The sequence below is a fragment of the Culex quinquefasciatus genome, chromosome 2, assembly GCF_015732765.1.
Source record: "Culex quinquefasciatus strain JHB chromosome 2, VPISU_Cqui_1.0_pri_paternal, whole genome shotgun sequence".
In the NCBI taxonomy this organism is placed as follows: domain Eukaryota; kingdom Metazoa; phylum Arthropoda; class Insecta; order Diptera; family Culicidae; genus Culex; species Culex quinquefasciatus.
This window is the reverse complement of record NC_051862.1, coordinates 189,143,889-189,168,386: the sequence shown is the minus strand read 5'-3', so window position 1 is coordinate 189,168,386 and position 24,498 is coordinate 189,143,889. Positions and strand designations below refer to the sequence as shown.

At 38.7% G+C, this 24,498-nt stretch overlaps 4 protein-coding genes across 5 annotated transcripts; 2 read left to right on the top strand and 2 right to left on the bottom strand.

Annotated features, from left to right (window-relative positions):
• Positions 1–1,586: 1,586 nt before the first annotated feature.
• Positions 1,587–12,415, top strand: LOC6035280. Of its 2 annotated transcripts, XM_038255765.1 has the most exons (6): positions 1,587–1,755; positions 9,968–10,013; positions 10,163–10,183; positions 10,270–10,395; positions 10,453–12,112; positions 12,174–12,415. In XM_038255765.1, exons 1-6 carry the CDS (start codon positions 1,704–1,706, stop codon positions 12,327–12,329), a joined length of 2,061 nt encoding a protein of 686 aa, XP_038111693.1. In that variant the 5' UTR covers positions 1,587–1,703; the 3' UTR covers positions 12,330–12,415. The 2 variants fall into 2 exon arrangements, with proteins under 2 accessions (XP_038111693.1, XP_038111694.1); XM_038255766.1 differs by lacking the exon at positions 10,163–10,183.
• Positions 12,416–13,833: 1,418 nt separating this feature from the next.
• On the bottom strand, positions 13,834–14,703 carry LOC6035279 (general odorant-binding protein 45). Its single transcript, XM_001845448.2, has one exon. The coding sequence runs from the start codon at positions 14,701–14,703 to the stop codon at positions 13,834–13,836; it is 870 nt and encodes a 289-aa protein (XP_001845500.2).
• A 1,168-nt stretch (positions 14,704–15,871) lies between these two features.
• LOC119767939 lies at positions 15,872–16,693 on the top strand. Its single transcript, XM_038257990.1, has 4 exons — positions 15,872–16,086; positions 16,143–16,203; positions 16,256–16,484; positions 16,546–16,693. Exons 1-4 carry the CDS (start codon positions 16,032–16,034, stop codon positions 16,654–16,656), a joined length of 456 nt encoding a protein of 151 aa, XP_038113918.1. The 5' UTR covers positions 15,872–16,031; the 3' UTR covers positions 16,657–16,693.
• Positions 16,673–20,360, bottom strand: LOC6035278. The gene is made up of 3 exons (XM_001845447.2): positions 19,597–20,360; positions 16,902–17,453; positions 16,673–16,845 (listed from the first exon to the last, which is right to left on the bottom strand). The coding sequence occupies exons 1-2, from the start codon at positions 20,267–20,269 to the stop codon at positions 17,260–17,262; spliced, it is 867 nt and encodes a 288-aa protein (XP_001845499.2). The 5' UTR covers positions 20,270–20,360; the 3' UTR covers positions 16,673–16,845; positions 16,902–17,259.
• Positions 20,361–24,498: the final 4,138 nt, after the last annotated feature.

The following is a 24,498-nucleotide window of genomic DNA, read 5'->3' as shown; positions in this document are numbered from 1 at the left end:
TCAAAATATCATATCTCCGAAACATACGGTTCGACATCGCCAATTTTTTAGATGTTATGTGAAATTTTTCGAGGAATCCGATAAAAATATTTTCAGACATAGGCTCTTTGGTCCAGACATGGTCAAAACGCCATTTTAAGTTTTCATGCGACTTTTTCAAATGGTAAGCTAGATTTTTGAAACTTCTTACTATTTTTCCCAAATAGCCAAACTCATCACCTTTCTTTTGCGTCTAAGACAGCTAAAAAAAGTGGTTTTTGCGAAAAATTATGAAAATTGCCATTTTACAGACCACCCTAACACGGCGTAGGTCACCCTAATGGCCAAACAAAAAAATACGGGTCTAATTATTTTGGCCAAGGAACCCCCAAAAAAATTTTGAGCCCGATCGGAGAACTTTTTTTCGGTTTAGGCTCTTTTAAATGGAATTGCTGTATATATACTTCAATGAGACAATTTAAACACTTTGAGATTTACATTATTTATATGTAAAATTTGATCCAAAATAACATATTAACATAAACTATAACTTCGTTTCCATTAGAGTAGATCCAGAAGAACATAGTGCGCACAAAAAAAAAATGATGGTAATATTCATCTGGAAATTGTGACTGATTTTTTGTCCAAAAAAATGATTAATTTTACCCCACAAAATGATGAATTTTCATCAGTTTTCGATTAATATTCTTCAGGATCACATTTTTACACATTTTTTATGTAATATTACTAAAAAAGCGGTAATATTCAACCTACCAAGTTTTCAACATTCCTAAATTCAACTTTTTTTTCTGTGTGGTACAAATAGTCACTTTCCCCAATCTTCCCAAGTTTCGATATCTCTACAAAAATAAAACCATACTAAGGTAGTATAATCCTTTGAATATGTGTTACAATTCAAACCAGATGTGTCACCTTGTTTTCCGGTGCAGCTCGTAAAGCATCCACTGAACTCGAACTTCAAGCGCCGTACTATCAACATTCGTTCAACCCCGACCTCCGGATGAAATCCTTACTTCCGTGCGTTGCTCCAGATCGAATCATCTGGCTGCTCAGAATCCACCTCGTCCTTGAGCGTTATCTGTTTCGCCGTGTTTACTTACAAAAACCCGGCTTAAGTATACGTGTATTACGATTAGATTCGTCATTGTTCTACGAAAAATGAATGAATATGCCCGAGTTTCCTCGCGTATCAGGTTGGGAATGTTCTTAGAAATTGCGTCAGTTTGAGTTTCACCAACTGACACGCATTTTGAACTTGGTGAGGTCGTTCACTCATTGGTTTGGAATTTTCTGGAATTTTCGAGTCTGGTAAATTTGTCAGTTAAGTGTTTTAGCAATAGTTTAAAAATTACCAAATACAAATACTCTTATGATATTTAATTTGGAACAATTTTTGTGAAATACATAATTTGAGCAACCTTCACTCCCTCGGACCGGCTCGTGTCTGCGAATTCTGAAAGCTCCACAACGTCGTAGTCCTGCCTGAGGTCATCGCAGTGGGGTCAAATTCTAGCGAAAACAGAACCGATTACACCGCCACGAGGCTTATAGACGGCTCGAACGTTCTTATAAAGCGATCAGTTCTTGTTCGATTGCCGGTCGAGAAAGTCTAAAAATTGGAAGGACTCCAGGATTGGAAGAAAATAAGTTAGAGTGGCTATTAAATATTAAAAGTGTTGATCAGAGGAAAAAAACAGTTTAAAATGATCAAACCGAAGCTTCTTTTGGTGCTACTTCTTGGAAGTTGTTTATCAGGTAAAACCATGGGAAAATATTGTGTATTGATTTGATTGAAGTTTTATTTGAGAATTCGCGTGAAAAAAAAAACAATAAATAAAGTGAACAAGTTTAACTACACGTAATTTGCTACATTAGTAGCACTGCCCATTGTAACAGGGACGGTGGACGTTGAAATGAGGAATGTCGGTAATTCCGCAAGTTTTACAAGGTGCTGGTGATCCACATTTGTGGCAAGATGGCGGCGAAGGAAGTGGAAGAACGTGTTCTGGCGTTTCTTCGAGATATTCTTGAGCAGATTTTTGGATCGTCTGCAGTGAGGGAAGGAGGTGCTGCAGACATTGCTTGAACGTTTCTTCGACTCGTTTTGGTCCTTCAGGGTACTGTCGCCGAACGGAAGTTACACAGCAGCGAGTTGATTCGCTCAAGATTTCAGGAATTCCAAACTGCACATATACACGTTCCAAGTTGAGTCCATCCACGAGATCGTAAAATCCAGCGCCAAGTGCATAGGTGTAAAAAACTCCAGCGAATTGTTCGGTGTTCAGGATGTCGCCAGCAGCGAATTGACGTAGCACATTACGAGGAACACTCTTGACAACGAAAGAATCCTTGAAGTACCGCTCACGGATCAAGTCAAAGTAGGGCACGTATTTCCGTTCCTGAACAACGTTTCCGTAGTTGCGATAGTAGCAGAGGAACGAATTGTACGCTCGTCCCTCCTGGTCATGCTTGGGCAGACAGTCCACAGTCTCGCGAAGGCAATCCTTAGTACGATCCTGGTAGCTACTGTCCGAAGGAGCCGGATTGAAGAACTGGCTGATGACGTGGTCCTGGATGCCGGATACTTCGTTCCAAGCGTTGACGGTGAACACGATACAGTGCACCAACTCTCGAACACAGCTATTGTCCGGATATCCGTTCCTTGCGTAATGCTCTACCGTTTCGTTTGAAATTCCCTGATATTCAGCACATTCCTGTTGTGCTTCATCAAGGGATTTCAAAAACGGGGATTCCCAAAATGCTGCCAGCGTCAGGGTTGGTAGCATCAGGGCTACCGCAGTGATAGTGTGTTGGATTTTCATTCTGAAGTAACTACCTGTTCTTTGGGATAACAAGAGCAAACGTTGACTGATGATTAGCCAACCAGGTGTAGGCTTTTATAGTGCTGTCGGTGAAAACAACATATTTTTAAAGAAATGCTTGTTTGTACCAAACATCGACGAAACCATATCAGGATCACGCAAGTTTGATGTAGAAGATTTCGTGCCATTGTTTGTATGTGGGAAAACAATTGCGAAACGTGTGGATGTTCCAAGCAACATGAAGAAGCGTGAAGTGACCATGTAACAAACTAGTCTGCAAACGCAAACTTTTCAGTGGTTCAAAACAAAAGTGTTCAGCTCAGCGCATTCAGCGCATATGGTACTCTGTTGGTTATAGTGAGTCAAATTTGTTAAAGACGTTAGGCACCTCAGGTGCTGCACCTGAGAAATTTGGGGATACTGCGGGTAGATTGGGTATTAATTGGTGCTTTATATTGTTCTAATATTCAAATCAACTACCGTCAACTACGCGAATCAGGGCACTAAGTATCAATTGGGAATTCTGTTTTAACTAAGTTTTGGCTGAATATTTTTTAAGTTTGCTTTAATTTATTTTGATGACCTGTACGTGTTTGAATTGTTCCTGATCGTTAAACATAAAAAAATCAACACACAATACGCAATAAACCGAAATGTTTTATTTTCTCGATTTTTGTGCGTTTAGCTAAAAAACTCGTTAACTGAGTATATATAAGGCTACCAACTCTTGCTGAGCAAAAATCCGTACACTATGCCGATATGACAGCATGGTATAACAAAAACTGTCAAGGAATTATTTATATAAATTAAATTAAATTAAATTTGAGAGTTAAAAATTTTAAACTGTGTCGTTTTTACAGTTAACACATTTCACAAAATGCTATCAGAGTGCTTATGACTTGCACGTTTAAAAGTATTCATACAATAAAACCTGATTTGAATCAACACATTATGTTCTTATTTTTTTGTTAAAAGTTTAAAAGTTTACGAAATGTCAAGTTTGCTTTAACGAATAATATCGTTCTAAGTGTTTTCACGAACACATATCCAAAAATATTGAAAAGGTCCTATAACAAGTGAAACACAACAGCTTATAGGACCTTTAAAAATACTCAAAATTGGTAATTCAAATGTTCAAAGGTTTTCACAAGTTTTAGATGGCCTTTGGATCTTTTAATGGATAAATATATTTAGTAAGGAATTTCTAAAAGAACAATTCGAGATTTTTTTAAAAGGTCCTATCAACATATGAAAGACAATAGTTTATAGGACCTTTAAAAAAACTCTAGACTTATTAATAATCAAGTTTAAATTGAGAAAACCCGGAAAACTCTCCCTTTTCAAATCAAACTCACAGTAAAATAAAAATGTCTAGTTAACAAAAGTTTTGACCAAATAAAAAAAAGCAATCCAATGTTTAAAAAGTTGTTAAAATTCCGTACAAATCCGTAGTATGCGAAAAATTCCCTACAAAAATTCCGGCCTGTTAAAAATCCGCGATAAGGGTTGAAAATCCGTATGGTAAGGAAAAAATCCGTACAGTTGGTAGCCTTAAGTATATATAAGATCATGATGCGATGAACCTAATGCATTTAAAATTTGAACATTGAAATCAAATTTTGAATACTGCCCATAATTGAAGATTCGGCTATTATGCGAAATCGAGTATTCCGAGAAAAACGCCTTTTTGTGTTCGTAACCAAATCTTTGCAACAAGAAATTTCAAAGGAGAATGGGATATTTGCCGTTTGGTTTTTCGTATCGGCAGCCAAAACTAAACAATATTTTAGTGAAATTCAAGTTTCTACCACCTAGAGCAAAAATCTCGATTTTGCCAAAAGTGGAAAATAGCCGTATTTTCAATGATGGGCAGAATAGCAAGTCTTTATTTCTTAGTTAACTGGAATATGTTACGTATAAAATTTTGATCGAAGTTTTTTAACAGTTGAGCAAAAAATTTTATGTTTTAATCACTTTTGCAATATTTACTTCTTAAAATCACTTTTGAAAAAATCATCAAGATAAAGTTGCTCGATAACTTCTGTTTAAACAATTTATTTATTACATTGGTATGATTGAAAACGCGAATAAAAGGTGATATCATTTTACAGATACCCAAAATGCGATTTAAATCCTGTGATATCTGTAGAAATTTCGTGCAGTGTTGACATTCTTCACATTAGTTATTGAATTACAACACGAGTCTTCGGCTACCGAATTTCGCGACGATGCACAAAACGGTCAACCAAACAAAATGTATTTTTCTATTGTTTATTGACATTACCTGGTCTAGCTTTTGTTTATTCAAGGTCAAATCGAGCCAAACATTTCATTAGGGCACAAAACCAAAACGTAAACATTCGGGATTATTCCACTATTCCACTCATTAGTACACTCCCTACATGCCCTCCAAGAATCAGATTGATAGCAAACAATTTACCATTGAAAAAATCAAAAACACAAAAGGGCACATAACAATTTTCACTCCAAACCCAAAATAAAAGTTCAAATGTGCCCTTTTGTTTTTCGTTAGTTTTTCGTAGTTGTGGAACTTTTTGTGTTATAAAGTGAATTTTTCATACATTCTTAACACTAATTCACTTCAAAGCAAAGTTTGGTTTACTTTTCGCCAAGCATTTCTGCAGAAAAAAAACTTTATCGAAATACACTATTTAATACGGACCCGTGGCTGCTGTTCAGTACACTTTTGAAGAATTTTTATGTTTTACATACCTTATCTACACCATTCAATCACCAATTATCAAAATTTCCACTGAATTTCTCATTATTTCTAACTAAACAAAAGGGCCCATAAACATCATTCAAAACAACAATCCGGTGACAGCGCTTTAGTGCCCTTTTCGTTCTCTTCGAAATTGCATTTAGAAAGGGCCCATTATGAACAGCAGTTGGAAAGCTAAAAGGGCCTAATAACGAGGTTTTTTAAAATTATGAGTTTTATTGCGAAAATCAACATAAATTAAGAAGCAGTCAAGCAAAAATAAGGATAATGATGTGTTTTATCGAATCATCAGTAAAAATACCATCAGTCAATCTTGAGACAGCTGTTTTAGACAGGATCTTGCACAATTATTTGATATTTTTGATTGATTTCGGTTAGAACTCAACTAAATTAGTGCATCGATTTCCTAATCCGAAGCTTTAAAATGCTTAAAAAGCTGCTGTCCCTATTCAGCCTATAGTCCCGGTTCACCCCAGTTGACGATACGACAAGATAGCATGATCACGTTGAAATTCTGCCCAAGTACATTCTGATGTCTTGTTTACAGTTTGGTGGGTTTTTAGAGGAGGAATCGTATGAGTTTTGTTGAAATGATACTTCATAATTTTTATTTAAGTTTTTTATTCCTGCAAACATTTTTCTTACTACTTGTTCTCGATTTTTCGTGTGTGTGTGTGTGTGTGTTTGAATTGGACTTGAAGTCTTCTCAACAAAGTTAGGATATTTGAACAATTACATATCAAATTAATTCATATCAGTCTTGTTGCTCTCTAGAAGCACTGTCCGTTATAGCACGGACGATCCGCGTTGAATCGCTGGTTGCAAGATTTGCATGGAGAAGGTGCCCCACAGCTGTAGCATGGTGGCGACGATGGCGCAGAGCTAGGGCATGGTGGAACTGGAATGGATTCAAGTATCTCTTTTGCGGCCTCCTGAATTAAAGGCAAGGATGGAACGTTGTCTTTCAAGCATTGCTTGAACGTCTGAGCAACGCGTTTCGGCTCTTCGCAGTACTGTTTGCGAACTGATGCCTCACAGCTACGAGTTTCCTCAGTGATGATGGCCGAATTTCCAGTTTGAACGTACACCCGATCTAGGTCGAATCCCCAGTCCGGATTGTAGAAGCCAGTACGGGTTACGAAGGTGAAGAACACTTCTGAAAACTGTGGTGTATCCACGATATCTCCATCAGCCCACTGTTGCAGCACAGTACGAGTGACGTCCTGAATCTCAAACGATTCCTTATAGTGCTGTTTTTGAGTTGCATTACTGTACGGAATGAAGTGATTGCCTTCGTTAATGTTTCCAAAGTTTCGGTAGTAGCACAGGAATGATCTGTGAGCTCGCTTCAGTTGTTCGTGCAACGGGATTCGAGCTACGTTCTCATAAAGACACTCCTCTGTGCGATTTTTGTTGCAGGAGTCCGATGGCGCTGGATCAAAGAATTGGCTGAAAACGTAATCCGTAATGCCGTTTACTTGGTCCCAAGCGTGCAGATTGACCAGGATACAGTGGATTAGCTTGCGCGTGCTGTGCTCATCCGGATATCCACTCTTGATGTAGCGTTCCAAAGTCTCGTCCGTAAGTCGTAAATATCCGACACATTCTTTTTGCGCATCGGCGAAGGACTTAATGAAGGGATCTTCCCAGTGAACAGCAAGTGTAAGCGCTGGTAGCACCAGAGCCACTACCATTGAAGTGGACAACACTTTCATTGTAACAATTGTGATCCTCTTAACCTTTGAAGTGAACTGACGGACTCTGATAATTATTAAGCTTTTATAGTGGTCCAAATGAGTAAAAATGTTTTAAAACAACCTTTAATATTTACTATTTACATAATGTGTGCTGCATGACGCCACAAAAAAGTTTCAAATGTCTCTATTGTTATGATACAACGTAAGGTAAACAGGAGCTGCCTCTCATCGTTCCATGATGTTGGGTTAACCGGATTTGCTATAACAAAAGGGTCACACCACAATATTCCTCTAATTGGTCGCAGTGGTATCAAGGCTAAAAAAAAAGGGTATCCTAACGCAGTTAGATTTATTGCCTAAAGACGAGCTTCGATCTAAAAAATCATTTTTAATGTTAAGAAAAACACTCAAAAAATTAGAGTGATTTGAAAAATATGAAAAACACCAAATAAACAAAAGACAATGAATATGATACGAAGAATGTCAAAGACCAATTAAAGACAATGCCCAAAACTATCAGAAACAAGCTTCACAAGAAAAATTTAAATTAACACTGGAACGCCCAACGCATGTCCAACTTACACGGACGCCCAAGCCTCCCAAAAAAGTTGGAACGGTAACTTCAACTCGCTGGTTCTCGGGCATAACTCAATCAATCGGGACGATTCTTGTTTCCAGCGATTTGTAAGAATGTCTAGATGATCCTAAAATTTTGCAGAATTTGATTTGAACTGTAATTTCAGCGACCGAAAACATCGTTCCAACTTTTTTAAAACAACTGCATCTGCAGAATTTTTGGCGATTTTTTTTTACACGCAAAAAAAAGTTTGAACGATGTTTTTGATCGCAAAAATTACAGACTTGATCAAATTGAGTTTTGCAAAGTTCAAGGATCATCTAGACATCCTAACAAATCACTGAAAAAAAGAATCGTCTTGATTGGGTGTGTTATGCCCGAGAACCAGCGAGTTGAAGTTACCGTTCCAACTTTTTTGGAGCCTTGGGCGTTGGAATGTTCAAAAATTGAAAAGAAAAAAAAAGTAATTGTTTTGTAGAAAAAAGTTGCTCAAAATAACCATCTGAACAAGAAATAAGCAAAATAATATGTAAAACAGAAAAATTGGGCTAAAATAATGATCATTACTATTTAAAACTAACCTAATTATTCTCAATTGTTCATTATTTTGTTTAAAACTATTGTAGGTAAAATACTCATAATAACCTTATTATAGAGTGTTTCAGCCGGCGGCTGGTTCCACTATCCAAAGCCTATATTAATTTCATTTTTTTTTAGAGCTAAGATGTGATATTTTCGAATACACGTGAAAGATAACTGACGTTTGCTTCATGAGAAATGTTTATTGTACATATTTGCAGTAATGTTCTTATTCTGTAAATTATTCAGTTCATAACACTGTGGCAGTCAAGACGAATCAGTTTAGTTCAATACAGTTCAGTAGCATTGTCCGTTGTAGCAAGGACGTGGGTGGTGTCTTGGAATGCTGTGCGGGCACGATTTGCACGGAGCTGGTCCTCCACAGCTCTTGCACGGTGGTGGTGGGACAGGCTTCTCCAGCAGCTCCTTGGCAACCTCCTGGGCAGTTCCAAGTGTTGGCAGGAAGCTTGCATAGCACTGCTTGAACGTCTGGAAGACTCGGGCCGGTTCTTCACAGTATTGCTGACGGACAGAGGCCTCGCAGCAGCTGGTCTTCTCGCTCAGAATCTCCGGAATGCCAAAGTTGGTGAACACACGATCGCGATGGACTCCATTTTCCGGTTCATAAAATCCAGTTCGGACGGTGTACGTGAAAGCAATCTCCGGGAATTCTTTGACTTCCAAGGCATTCCCCTTGGCAATCTCTTCAAGGGAGCAGCGAGGAACGTTGACAATAGCGTAGGTCCGCTCAAAGTTCTCCTCGCGTTCTTCGTCGCTGTAGGGCACAAACTGACGCTCGCTGACAATGTTTCCATAGTTGCGATAGTAGCACAGGAATGATTTGTGGGCACGTTTCAGCTGGGAGTGACGAGGCAGCGGCGATACGGTCTCGCAGAGGCACTCGTGGGTTCGGTTTACGTAACAGGTATCCGAAGGCGATGGATAGAAGAAGTTCTTGAGGACGTAGTCCTTGACTCCAGAGTCCTCGTTCCACGCATTCACGGTGACCAGGATACAGTGGATCAGCTTGTGGGTGCTGTGCTCATCGGGGTATCCATGTTTCTCGTATCGCTCGACAGTTTCGTCGGTGAGTCGCAGATAGTCAGCACACTCGTCCTGGGCCTCCTTCCAGGACTTGAGGTATGGTGATTTCCAATGGGCTGCCATGGTTAATGCTGGCAGCACCAAAGCTACCACCATGGTGCAATAATAAAACTTCATTTTTTGTGAGAATGAGTCGATTTGGTGTTGAGTTGATGAACAGGCGCCAAAGCAGACTGATGTCAATGCCAAATCCTCATGGCCAATTTATAGTAGAATTCCCTCGTAATAGGATCCCCAGGAAATGCTTTGTTTTAATATAATCTATAAACTGCAATGCCCACAGTACCTGACGTTTTGGACGTGTGCTCCACCTTAAAATTGTTCCAAACTCTAGATTTCAATTGCATGTGTGCTATTCTTTGTTGCCGAGGTGGATGAATGGGCGCAATGTTTAATGTTTGTTCACGTCGCCGCAAATTATTTTAAAAACTTTTTGTTCTTTCAGATATCACATCGGGAAACGACGATGCCACGCTATTTCACGCAAACAGGTGAGTTGTTCATCGTTTGTTACATAATTTAACTACAATTTCGACTAACGTGTTTTTATATGCCATATTTTGTCCATGTAAATGTTAAATACATCAACCCAATGCACTGCTTTGCTTTATTACGATGGCTTGGTGGTCTGCTCCTTCAGTTTAGACAATGTTAAGGGACAGTGAGTACAGTTTTGATTGTTCCTATCTGATTAGAACTGATACTGTCTCAAATGCCGGATAGTTTGTAACACTTATTTTATTTTAGTCACTTCTCTCAACACGAGGCAACGGTAAATGCTGCTCGTAGAGGAGCAGCCGAACGACTTGCACGGATCAGCGCTGGAGGTGTAGGAAATCCTTGTGGCACTACGATTTGCTATAGTAGTTCAGGGTATGGTACGATTCAGCTTATAGTTTAAAGATGTCACTGAGTAAAGCTTTTGTATAGATTTTCTGATAATAATGATGCAGAAACAATCGGGCAGGGAATCGTCGGGTTCGCTAGTGGAGCATCAGGATCTACGAGTGCTAGTAGCTCCAAGTATCAGGCAAGCGCTCTAGAAGGCGTAGCTCCAATTTACCCAGTTGCAGGTGGCTCCAAGTCCAGTTATGTGAGTTCCTCTCACCGCCAGAGTTCATCTAGTGTCGCTTCCGGTGTGCCTAACTATATTGCTGCTACGGATGGGGTCAAGACAAGATCCAGCTTTGGAAGCACGAGTGGATCAAGTTATGGATCGTCCAGTGGAGCTACTCTAGTCCAACCAGTAATTGCTGCTGCTTATCCCATTGGGCAAGAATCGTCGCATAGTTCGCTATCCAGCGCAAACCGTGAACTGTATACCTACCCAGTGCCGGTTGTGGATGCCAGTAACGCATACAAATCGAGATCAAACTATGCTGCATCATCTGAGAGACAAGCATCCTCAGTGGTACAACCAGTACCTGTTTATTCGTCTGGTGATCAGGCTTCTCGGTATATTGCGTCCGGAAGACAAGACAGCTATCAAGGTTACAGGCCAGCAAATACGTACGTAGTTTATAGCAAACCAGTTCCAGTGCAAGTTTATACTCCAGTGACATCAAATCTTGAAACAGCTGCGCGATTCGCCAATGCCGATAGTAACGTTTATACGCAAGCACCGGTTAAGGTTGTGTATCCGGTTCGTAGCTCAACCCAATATTCAGCCAATGACGAACAACAGACGTATTCTGCAAGTGCTGTCCAGCCTATCTATAGCAGTTCAGCAGATCGTGCATCGCAAGGATCCAACTACCGATCATCTTCGTCTTACCAACCGGTATACCAGCCTGTTTATGGCGGACAAGTAGCAACTGCCGAAAGATCCGAGGAATCTCGCAGACATTCATCTGAAAGAGTGGGATATCCTGTTGATAATACGCTGCTACGAACATCCGCCCACAACGAACGTCACGAGGATTACAACCGTAGAGGAAGCACGTATGTTCCACATGCAGCCGGCTCTGGGTCTGTCTCCAAGTATTCCACTTACGACCAAGCGCAACATGCCAATGTAGCAGGTACTTACGTTCCTATTGTTCCCGTAACGACTGATTCCCGGTATTCCGCTCAAGACCAACGTCACAGCACAGCCTACAACAGTGCAGTTGTACAACCTGTGATTGGTACTGCTGCATCATCTTCATCGTCGAAGTACTCAGCCGAAGAAAGAAGACAACAGCAAACCGCTGGTGGTCAATACTATCCTGCTGGTTCCGCAACCCTAGGTTCACGCTACGCAAGTTCCGAGGCACAGAGTGCTCACAATCGTCAACAAAGCCAGGTTGCTGGCGGATACAGTCCATATCCGATCACGAACGATGCCCTCGGTCGACAATTTGGAGCTGCCGGCATCGGCCAGCTTGGAACACACACCGATCTCAACGAGCTGATGACGGAAGCCGAACGGTTGGCGAAGGTGCAGGCCCAAAATGCACACAACGGTGCGGTATCCGGTAGCGCGGCCATCGACACGGAAAATCGGTTCGGAGGTGGAAGTGACGATGCCGTTAGTGGGGGTACTGGAGGAAGCGGATTCCAGCGTACAAAGTCTTGGTCGAGCAGCTCAAAGTGGGCTTCGGGACAAAAGGTAACTAATTCAAAAAATGCTTTATAAATTTTTGACCAAGATTAATGTTGTACCATTACAGTATGGGGACGATGGAAAGATCAAGTCGTACAGCTCATTGTCGACGGCAGAAAGTGAGCAGCATAATATTAATGGAAAGAAGACCGGATACAAGGCTGCCACCAGTACGTTAGAAGATGATGGCAAAGTAAGCACCTACAGCTTGCATACGCCGTAATTTAGATTAGTTGAACGCACACTGCTCTATTTTATAAGAAATGTTGACTGAAATAAATCATACAAGAGCTTTCATTAAATGTAGTCCTACTGAAACAGCAAAATTATTTTACAATATTGAGAAATCAATGAAGTTGATCATCTAGCAAACCAAACATTGATTTGAAAAACATTAACAAGCTGAGAAATCACAGATTTGGTTGGAATGTGAAAATAAATTCTGAATGATTCAAGGAGAAGGTAGGACAAGACAACCATACGGGACAAGAGGAACAATCCCTCGTACCGTAAAACGGGGTGACTTTGATAGCTGGGGTAACTTTGATAGGTTTGCGATTTTTCCGCAAAATAAAGAGTACAATAATTATTAAAACACGTACGGAATGGATTAGAATCATACTGACCGTGGTAGAGAAGTGTTCAAAGTACCTCAAGAAGAAGTTTTTATTATGTTTTGAAAAGATTAAAAAGTTAGTTAACTACAGTTAAGAAAATGTTCATGAAAGTCATTGTTTTGAACTTCACAAAGTGTCATGATTTTCTTTATGAACATGATTTTGAATCGGAAAACGGAATGCATTTTCTGATTTTTTGGACAATTTTCCACTAGGTGAAGTTTAAATTAGATTGAAGATAATAAATAATATGTGTTTTTGAAACACAATTACAAAAACTCCACATTTATAGAAAATTTCAGTTGAACAAATTTCATGAAAACTTGTGGTTCGTGCTTCGAACTCAGTATAAAATGCAATATAAATCGATAATTTTATAAACAAAACTAGTTTAGATAAATTTCAGGCCAAATTCCGACTTTTTTAACAATTTTACCTAAAATTTATAAGTATTTTGTTAAAAACTTAAAAACTTAGTTAACTAAATATAAACTTTTTTTTTTCTTAAAAACTATATCAGCAACTTAAGTAATGGTACATTTGACATAAAAATAAAGTCCTTTAATTAATTAATTAATTTTGACATTTCGAGTATGAGGACTCCTCATTGAGGAGTTTTTGCTAGCATTAAAGTTTATTCATTCTATGACGATATACCCGCTAAAATTACCTAAACGCCAAAAGACGCTGGATTGAATGATGTCAGTTCAATTTTCAATAAATTCAGTTGACTTTTCAGTATTTTTTTCGGTTTTTCCCTAACATTGACTTGTGATTAGTTCAAAATTAAATCTTGTATTATTTGATAATTTTCGCCAAGGTCTTTTAAAAAGATTGGGTGTGGTTGGGCAAGTGTGTCATACACATTTTGAAAAAAATAGGAGGTGGTTCGAAAACATAATTCACGACTCAAACTGTTTCCAATGGGTTAAAAAAAGCTGTTTTCAATGAAAAGTATGTATTAATGTTCAAAATTGTACAAATACTCTACAAGGGGAAAAAAAAGGGATGTTTGCATCATGAAAGGTTATATTGCTTTGATGGTCTTACGCTACATATTATTTAGCTCATAAAAACTTGGGAAAATTTGACGAATCAGCTCAGTTCAGATCAGTTGCACTGTCCGTTGTAACAAGGTCGAGGATGGTTTCGTGGAATGCTATGAGGGCACGATTTGCACGGGGCTGGTCCTCCACAGCTCTTGCACGGTGGTGGTGGGACAGGCTTTTCAAGCAACTCCTTGGCAACCTCTTGAGCAGTTCCAAGTGTTGGCAGGAAGCTTGCATAGCACTGCTTGAACGTCTGGAAGACTCGGGCCGGTTCTTCGCAGTACTGTTGACGGACAGAGGCCTCGCAGCAGCTGGTCTTCTCGCTCAGAATCTCCGGAATGCCAAAGTTGGTAAACAAACGACCGCGATGGACTCCATTTTTCGGTTCGTAAAATCCAGTTCGGATGGTGTATGTAAAAGCAATCTCCGGGAATTCTTTGACTTCCAAGGCATTTCCCTTGGCGATTTCTTCAAGGGAGCAACGAGGAACGTCGACAATAGCGTAGGTCCGCTCAAAGTTTTCCTCACGTTCTTCGTCGCTGTACGGCACAAACTGACGCTCGCTGACAATGTTTCCATAATTGCGATAGTAGCAAAGGAATGATTTGTGGGCACGTTTCAGCTGGGAGTGACGAGGCAGCGGCGATACGGTCTCGCAGAGGCACTCGTGGGTTCGGTTCACGTAACAGGTATCCGAAGGCGATGGATAGAAGAAGTTCTTGAGGACGTAGTCCTTGACTCCAGAGTCCTCGTTCCACGCGTTCACGGTGACCAGGATACAGTGGATCAGCTTGTGGGTACTGTGTTCATCGGGATATCCTTGGTTTTCGTATCGCTCAACGGTTTCGTCGGTAAGTCGCAGATAGTCGGCACACTCGTCCTGAGCCTCCTTCCAGGACTTGAGGTGTGGTGATTTCCAATGGGATGCCATGATTAGTGCTGGCAGGACTAGTGCAACCACCAATGTGGAACAATATAACTTCATTTCAGTTAAACGAGTTGATTTGGTGTCGAGTTGAAGGACAAGTACCAATGCAGACTGATACTGACCCGAAATCTTCATGTACAATATATAGTAGTAGAAATTTGTAATAGGTTCCCCAGGAAATGCACTGTTTGAAAATAATCTAAAAATTGCAGTGTACCTAACGTTTTGGACGCATGTTGCACTTGAAGATAACACCAAATTGCAGTGCTTGCGCACTTTTTTTTGTAAGCGAAGTGGATGAATGAACGTTATGTTTAATGTTTGATCACGTCGGTCGCTCATTTTAGTTTTTTTTCTAATACCGTACAGAGGAAACGACAAAGAAACATTCTTCAGTGCAATCTGTGAAAACTTGCACCTTGTTTCTCGTTAGTGGTCGTAAGTTGAAAGTTTAAAAAAACGGGTATAGATGAAATGACTTTCCCACAAACATTACTTAATTTGTATTCAAAACATAAAAAATGTGTGTATTCTGTTGGGCTTCCTTACACTATTGGATAACTCGATCTGAAAAATCTTCATTTGCATCTTTTTCTGCTTATTTGTGTGGATTGCTTGTTTCTTAGTAACGTATTCTTCGATTTTAAATGTCCAAGAATGAACATTATGAGAAATTAAATTGGAAAAATTGAAAACTAATGATAAATTTAAAAAAGTACTTCATATTTTCAATTACTTTTTTGGTTTGAATTATAAAGACATCTTTAAAAACAGTTAAAGAAACAAACGTTCATTTAAAAGATTAAAATCGCAAAGTCGTGGTGCAACGTCAATCAGAACTAAGACCACACACAAAAAGTGATTGACGTAATACTTGGTAGTTTATAAGCATTGTATCAATCGATCATAAAGTAGAAAAAAAAGTCGAACAAATGTGGCGACGTTCAATTCAGGTTGGGTTATTCAAAAACATTGACTGACATACCATTCGACATGATTATTAAGACTACCCGATTCATTTATTTACATTTTTTTATGAATCTAAAATAATAAATATGCAGCCATCTGATCCACTCTCCCTTACAAACAGAAAGTTCTCGCGATCAGAACGTTACCAAAAGATTGGCATTGAGCAAAACTTCCGATCGTCTAACTCTGGTTTTTGTTTTGCTACCGCGATTTGATGGCCAATGCATTGGTTGATAACAGCAGCCGCTGTCAGACGGAACAATAATCTCGTATAAAATATATATAGGTCACTATCAAGTCTCATTCGGTGATCGTTGTGCAGTTGAACAGGGTTTACTTTTCTGTATTTTCTGTGGTGCAAAATGAGGTCATTTACAGTTTTTGGAGTGATAATATTGATGGTTTCCGTGAATGCTTGTGAGTAGAAAATACTATAGATAGTGTTCCAGTAATTTTTTTTTCATTAATTTCAGCTCCATTCGTTAATCTTAAACTTGGTAGTGGGAATGGACTTGGATCTGGACTATTGTTGAAGTGAGTAGTTTTTTTTAGTTCTTTCATATTTAAAAATAATAATTTGTTGTAGCAAAGTGAAGGAAATTGGTGAAAAGGTGTACGAATCGAAACGGGAGTTTATAAATGGAGTCAACGAGAAGATATCCAATATACTGTGGATTCCACCGCTGCCTTCTGCTACGACGGAGATCCCAACAACAGAAAAACAGAGCGAGTGGATTGTTGCGGAACGAAATGATAAGCTAGTCTTCCCATCTAATGACGAAATGGATGACTACGAGACACCAAATCTTGCAATCGTAAGTTGAGAGTGATTTACCGAAAGGGTTTAGTACTAAAGGCATTTGTTTATTGTTTCAGTACGCTCGGAGCAGTTTCCTGTCACCCGATGACCTGGTCGATCCTAAGGATAGACCAAATGTTGCAGTTAGTGTTAATAATAACTTTCATTTGTTCGGGATATCCGGGTGAACAAGAAATACAAATATAATTCAAGCAATTAACTTTATTCATTTGTTGATACTTTACGTAGATTATTTGTCGGCTCATCTTCCATGGAAACCATTACTTCGGGTGTGCGATCACACGAAACCATCATTGGGTCCTCTACTTCCATTTGATCCATATTCGAGTGATGATTTTCAAAATTGATCTGTGGTGCTGTGAAATTTATCAATCCCAAGCTGCTTTTCCAGTTTTATACACGAACTACTCACCTGACATAACACCAAAGAAAAATGCAACCAGTATAATCCAAAACGTTGAAATTCTCATTTTCTTAGCAGAACTAATGTGTCGAGCACGTCAACCGGCTGAAATTCTAGCGTAACTGAGAATCCGCGACCAACTCATTTGAATCCACGTCTGCTTAGACGTCGTAGTATCACGATCGTTATCAACTGAGTTTATTCAGAAATGAGTGATCGCAGTATGGAAGATGTCGCGTCGTTCTAGGCTGTACTACAGCGATGGACACGTATCTATAGACTTTTAATTTCTTACTGAGTTTATATTTTTTCCTTATTTACATAAAAAAAAACCTTCTTAACATATAACACTAAAAAATACTATCCCCTAATCTCGGTGCTGTTTGTAGGGTATGTCCACCTTGTCGTCGACCTTTCGTCGAGGAGTCGGGAGCACCGGGTTGGACGGAGCACGATCCCAGGGTTGGTAAACGTTGCAGTAGCACGGTTTCCAGCTTCCGTTTGCGTCCTGATGATGAGTGGCGTGGTACGGTACGTACGTTTTAACGTACACGGGATTGCCTGTTGGGAATGAAAACAAATACACTTATGCTTTTCATATTTCAGATTTGGATTTAAAAATGTTGAAGGCACTCTTTGTTGGCTCACAAGGAAAAGAAAGCAAATCCCTGGAATATAAACTTTGAGGCACATACACGAAATTTCCCAAAAATTCGGAATTTGTCCAGTAAGACTATAAGGCAAAAATTCGCGGTGTAAGAAGCGAGGAAAAAAATGCCTAACTATTTAAAAAACTAACCATCGAAATGACAGTCAAAAGTTTTATAAGACCTTTTCAAATGTTAGCTTATATGTTTGAGACTCTGAATTCATCCAACTAATTCAATCCAACTCGGAGAGCGTAAATTGATTATAATGTAGTGCAGCTACGAATTTTGAAAAATGTGGTTTTTGCAAAATCGACAAAACGGCATTTTTTAGGACCATTCTAACACGGCGTAACCCAAGTAACAATTTTAAATCAACTATCTATCATTTAATTTTGATGAGGTAATATGGTGGCCATTTAGTTTTAATTTCGAATCCGGTTTGGTTTAATTTTATTGATCGCCATAATGAAAGAAAATGCAAAATAAGCGAAAGTGTTCTTAAATTTGCTCTTTGCTGATTTTTGAAAATCATAAGCATATTCGTGCTAGATATTATTTTACTGCTTTTCAAAAACATATTTGTTAAACCGCTGCTGAACTTGAACTATCAATTCCGAAAAAAATATTTTAAAACATTTTGAAATTCAATGAAATTCTTACCTTTAAAATCGGCCTAAGAAATTCGGGAAAAATGCGTTTTTTTATCATAATTATCAAGTTTTGAACCACCTAAAAGTATAATAAATGGTTCAAAAAAAAAATTGTTTCGTCAGTAAATTTAATGTATACTCATATTTATTTTAAGTACTAAGCAACTTGTGCGTTTTCGAAACATTTTTAAAATCTTTTAACCATGGCATTAAAATAACGTTTTCTTTTTAGTCAGAGTCGAAAGACACTGTATGTGGCCAGGGCCTAATTTTTAAAACTTCATGTACCATAAACCGGGGTGACAATGACAGGATTTCAGTTTTTTTGGAATATTTATCTACTGGCAAGGTTATTCTCAAGATTATTATTTTTAAAACATACTATTTCTGAAAACAATATTTTTCAATAGTATTTAAAAAAAAAACAATTTCATTGATATCAATATAGTTTTCTTGTTGAAACGAGATTTTTTTTTTTTTTTTTTTTTTAAGGTGCTTAAATTTTAATTTTATGTCAAATGTAAAATCACTTAGATTGCACGATATTATAGTTTTTAATAAAAAAAATATTTATATTAAATTTATAAGCTTTTAAACAAAATATATTAAATTTTTGGTAAAATTTCAAAAAGTCAGACTTTCGCCTGAAATTTATTAAAACTAGTTTTATATATAAAATAAATGACTTATATTGCATTTTGACTGAACTGAATTCATGCACATATCGAAAAAAATCTCATTTTATATAATATTTGTTCTACTGAAAATGCCTATAAATTTTGAGATTTTTTTGAAATTATGTTTCAAAAACACATACTACTTATTATTGACGAACTTATTTTACCTTCTCCTTTCGTGTTCATTTGAGAAATCCTGACAGTTTGAGAATATAAAAATAATGCTATTGATCAACATTATCTAAATTCTCAGTAACTATTTTCTTAAACCTTCAAAATCATTTGAAAATGTCAGTATGATTCCATACCATTCCGTACGCATTTAATTTGTACTCTTCATTTCGCGGAAAAAACTCAAATTTATCAAAGTCACCCCAGTTTACAGTGTGTTAACAAACTTAACAACATTTTCATCTTTAAAATTGGAGTTACGTAGTTTTTTTAGCCTTTGCATTATTTTAATTAAATTCGTTGTAATTTAAGCATAACAATATTTTTTAAAATATATCGTTTACCGAAACGGTTTATGCATGTAAATTATTACAGAAAAGTACAATTCCATCATACTGATTTCAACTTGTTCAAGAATTCATTTCATTTCACTAATCAGTAATTATTCGATTTGATCACATAAGATTTTAGATGACCCAGATCAAAAATTGAACATTCAGATTGTTTGTTTCAAATGCATCCGGCAATGAAGTATTATACTCTCTGAAATACTGACCTCTAAAATCATAATCGATCCTCCGCAAGTATGGTCTCTCGGTAGTCCACACTCCTACCGGTTGAAATCGGTTCCATCCTTCATGAGGTCCTGGCGGCTTGCGGTCATCCGTTCTATGTCCGTATGTGACGACAGGTGGCCTTACTGTCACAATCGGTCTGTTATCATTCACATCATTTGGCGATATTGGCTTGGTAGGTTTTCCCTTAGTCGGAATACCTCCCATCCCTTTGAACACTGGCACACTGGCATTATCATCGTCCACACCTCCCTTGCCATCCTTTCTTCCCCCAGTAGATGGTCCATCCTTTTTTCCGGTATCTATTTTTCCATCAACGGTGTTCGTTTCATTGATGGACTCCTCGGATATTTCGATCGTGATGTCGGTGCGCACTCCAACAGTTTGCCGTTCGACCGATTCCGAGCCCGAACTTCCGGAACTCCCCGAACTGCTATCGTCACTTTCCGGCTGCGCGACACGCTTCAACTTCGAAGTATCGACCGTCACCTGGATCTTGGGATAGTTCTTGTACACACTCACAAAACCATTATCATCGTTCAAATCTTCCGCTTCGGTAAAGTCCAAATTCGGCGAAGGATTCACCGCATCAACACGCGCAAGGATCAACGCCACCAAACACAACCGCAACGTAACTCCCGAAACCGCCCACATGATTGCTCATCAACGAGAAGCGACGAACACCGAGAGAAGATCTCCTGCCGCGTCAAGCGACGAACTGCGACTGGCGTGGGCTCAACAATCGAAATTAGCTAAATTGATTCGCATGTCTGGCTGGCTGCTGACCGGGACGGTGGCAGAGGTGGTTGTCAGCGGTCAGCGTGCGACATGTTCATCGCTCTGAGACTTTGCCGTAAGTCTCCGGAGCTAATCGCGAAATTTCACGGTCAGGTTTACTGATGGGATCGAAATAAACCGAGGGGAATTAAAGGGATGTCGTGAGTTTTGTTTTGCTGCTTGGCGGATTCAGTAATCATTCGATGCAATGAGTGATCAATTTGTGAACAAGTTATTTTTTCAATCAGAATTTACATAAAAAAGCTAGCCATCCGGTATGAGTTCACGAAGTTTTTTTTTACAGATTTAGGTGCCATACTCGGCAATCTGAATTCCGAAAATGTATTTTTGGCTCAATAACCATACCGAAGTACAGTACACATTTTCAAACCATTTAAAAAAATATGTTTGACGGACGAGTTGGTTTTGACCAAGATTTTTTTTAAATCAAAAAGAAGACACGTACATTTTTTTCCAAAATAATTTGTTGATGTAGGTCGTAACAAATTAGTCATTTTTCAAGTTTTTTTTCTAATTTGTTAAAAAACTTTCGACACAGCTTATAAAACACATCTAGAGTCTTTTTTGGAAAGGTCCTATAAGCTATTGTGTTTCATATGTTTATAGGACCTTTTCAGAGAAAACTGTAGATAAGCCACAAACTTTTATTTGTAAGTACCGAGTTTTGATGATTTGCTCCTCCTCAGAACAATTATGTACATGGTTTTCTTGAACTCGAAATATTATATATAAATATGTCACCTCCTAAAGTGAATGATCTTCGCGTGACAAACCAAGATTGTCCTTAGTGTCCCCAGATGTCACCTCGATGACCCTCCCTTCGGTGGCGGAAGGAAGTTGCGTGAATTTCTTGAACCATCTTCAATGAAGATGACGCATAAATCAGCGTTTGATCTTCACGACAGTCTGTTACTGTGGCCAACCTCCAGTCATTGCTAAGGTCAAGTCGTTGGCGTTGTCGTGGTGCTCTGATGTCCCATTTGTTTTTTTTTTTAAGAAAAAGTCAAAGTGATCTTTCAACTGAAATACAATCAAACATGAATTGAAAAAAATATTATGTATTAAACTCATTTTCGGCTAAATGCTGATTGTGTCAAATGACCATAACACCAAGTGTCGGCGTCGGTGCGCAAAGGTTTTCCCCGTAGGTCGGTGAAAAATTTATGGCCGATTGTCGACAGCTGGACTGTGTGTTTTGTCTCCAACCACTTGCAATCATGACCGTAGTATCGCGGAGCAGTTTTCCAACCTGACTACGATCTTAATTCACAGATTGTCTGTGAGTAGCATGTCTCTCCGTTTGCTGCTCGGTTGGCACGAGGTGATTAATCAGGTAGCTTCAGGTGATTTACTCATTTTCAGCGATTCTATTGTTCCGTGTTGGAGGAGGGGGCTCAAGGGGTGGTGATGCATTTCCCAGCACAACAAGTTTACGCGATAAACTCCCAAATTGCACGCCATTTTTTGAACAAGTATCACTCCAAATAAGGCGACACGCAAAAGATGAACCACAATTGAGCTGACATTGACCTTGGAAACACTTGGCGGGCAAGTCTCACGCTAATCATCTCGGGAAAAGAATTAAAGCGTCGTACCAACTCAGAAAAGTAAACAATTAACATCCAATCTACGAAACTGGGCCCGGATGGGAGACATTGTCTGACTTTTTGGCAGAACAAACGAACTGCCTTCTATATTCGTCATAACTTTATGACCAAGAACGTGTTGGCGGTAGGATTTGCTAAGCGCTGAGTAGGATGATACGGCCATTAAGATCCAATCAGCTTAAAAAGAGCTTAATCTGAATCTGGAGGGATAATGCTAAAAGGTTACTTGACCATTCACAGCTTTGTTGCTTTGAACAACCTCAATTTATTCCAAAATGATGATTAAGATGGGTCGTTTTGTAAACGAAAATTGAAAAGGTCACGCCTTTGTTAGAATCTTGAATGCAGAACATTTCACTGAGATTTTGAATAAAATACTTTTTTAGACTTTTTTTCATTTTATAAAATGATTCGTCGTCATTTTTCCGGAAGAATACCTTATGATTTTCGTTTCATATTTATTCTCTTAACTTTAGTATTTCATTTCCAGCTCTTAATTGCTATTAATATTCATTTCATCATAAAAAAAACTGAGTTTAACGTCCCTACCTACGTTCTCCAAAACCAACAACGCATTTTCCCTGAATTCATTAAAATGCCTCAACTCTGCATTCATTCAGCTCCCCGTCATATTTTTCTTCCCAAAAGCGCATGATTAAATTTCATTAGCTCATTACTAGTCCCCCCGGCTCAAGAAAAAAAGAAACCCCTCTGTTTGCAGCCAGGGGTTGAATTCCAACAACCAATCCAACCCGAATTATACATTTAACTTACCCTTATCAGCAAACTGGTGCTGCCAGCGTAAATCGTGAAGAAGTACAGTTTTGGTGCAGCGCTGGTATCGGGAAAAACTTCTTTTCCAGTGCTTTTCCCCGACCGTTGGAGACACCCCTTGGGAGTGGTAAAATTATTCCAGATTAAAATTATTAGTTCTGTAAGTATCAAAATTACAACAGAAGCAAAAATCGTTAAAAGTAGTGACTTTGGCCTAGGCCACTCAGCGGAAAAGTTTGGTCAATGACTGAATTAGAGAGATTTCCGTAGGTCTTTGAAGTATTATTTTGATATAAATCAATTTGTCATTGGCATACAGATTAGGGTACAATTTATTTTTATTTGTATTCATCCCCAAGTTCATCATATTTTGTACCTTCAAAATGATTTAACATGACAAAAATCAAACAACAATGCAAAACTTAGAGTTTATTAAATTAAATTCTGCTTTAATACTATATACTTAAACTGTAATTCGATGGGAGCTAGTTCATTAGAAGATTTAAAAATGGTTTAGAAATATTCTTGCAAACATTAAAATAAATAAAAATGTCTTGATTACACTTTTGATAAAATAAACAAAATTATCGCAAACATTTTCTATTTTCACATTGCGAAAAGCGATTTAATTCGGTGGTTTTCGTGCAATAAAAAACGTGTTTGACAAGTTATAAATGATTATGACGTTATTCAGCTGATTTTTCAAAAAGCTTATTTAAATCGGATCCAAATTATAATGTATCAACTGACTTGTTCATGCTATCTGCTCTAGGAAAGTCATAAATTGTTCTTGTCATCAAAGGTAATCATCAAACAGATCGTTCCCCCTAATACATAAAGTACTCCCAAATAATTGTTTACTGTCAACACCTGAGCATCTAAAACTAATTTCAGTGAAAAAACTCATCAAGTATTTGACCACATGACACCTTCAATAGTGCAGTGTTGACTCATCACGTGATAAAGCTCCCTTTGAATTACCTCTCGTTATGGACAACACAGTTGAAAGCCGTCAGGCTTACCGGCACCCCAAAGGAAACCTCACCCACGACAGTGGCTCCGCACCACTGCACCCCACTTCCATAGATAAGGCATACTCTCGAAGATATCAGAAAATGATAGCCCGTTGCCTGTCAGCCAGTGTCCCGGATAATGAAATTCAGTGAATCTAATTTCGGCATCCTTGATGAAACAAAACGCTTCTTCATTCTTTGCTTTTTCGAAGCGATTCCTCGTGGTGCTGCACCAGTTCCGCCGGTCGCTACAAATTGAGTCATCATAATCTGCTTCGCCAGACCTGGGGAGGATATTACGGCGGAACTCGAATTAAACACCCTCTTGTGTAAATCTTCCTCATCCAATTTTGCTTTTTCCACGATTTTTGATTACAACCCTCCACCCTCCAAAACCGGTTTACCCCTGCCCGATTTGTCCTGCCCCTTTGAAGCAAAAGGCATTTTCCATTTCAGTGCTGACTGTTGACACAATCGCGCTATTATCAGCCAGGCTCTCCCTTCCCCGAGTATTGCCTGATGCCTGAAAAAGTTCTATGGGGGGTGGCGGGAGGTATTTGATGTGACCCCCCTCCTCCCCCAGTGTTCACAAAAGTATACCATTTGGCAGTCAATTGGAAGGAGCTTCTGATTGCCATATCGCGATGCTGGTTCAATTCTTTTACGATGATGCACTTCAAACATGGTCCCG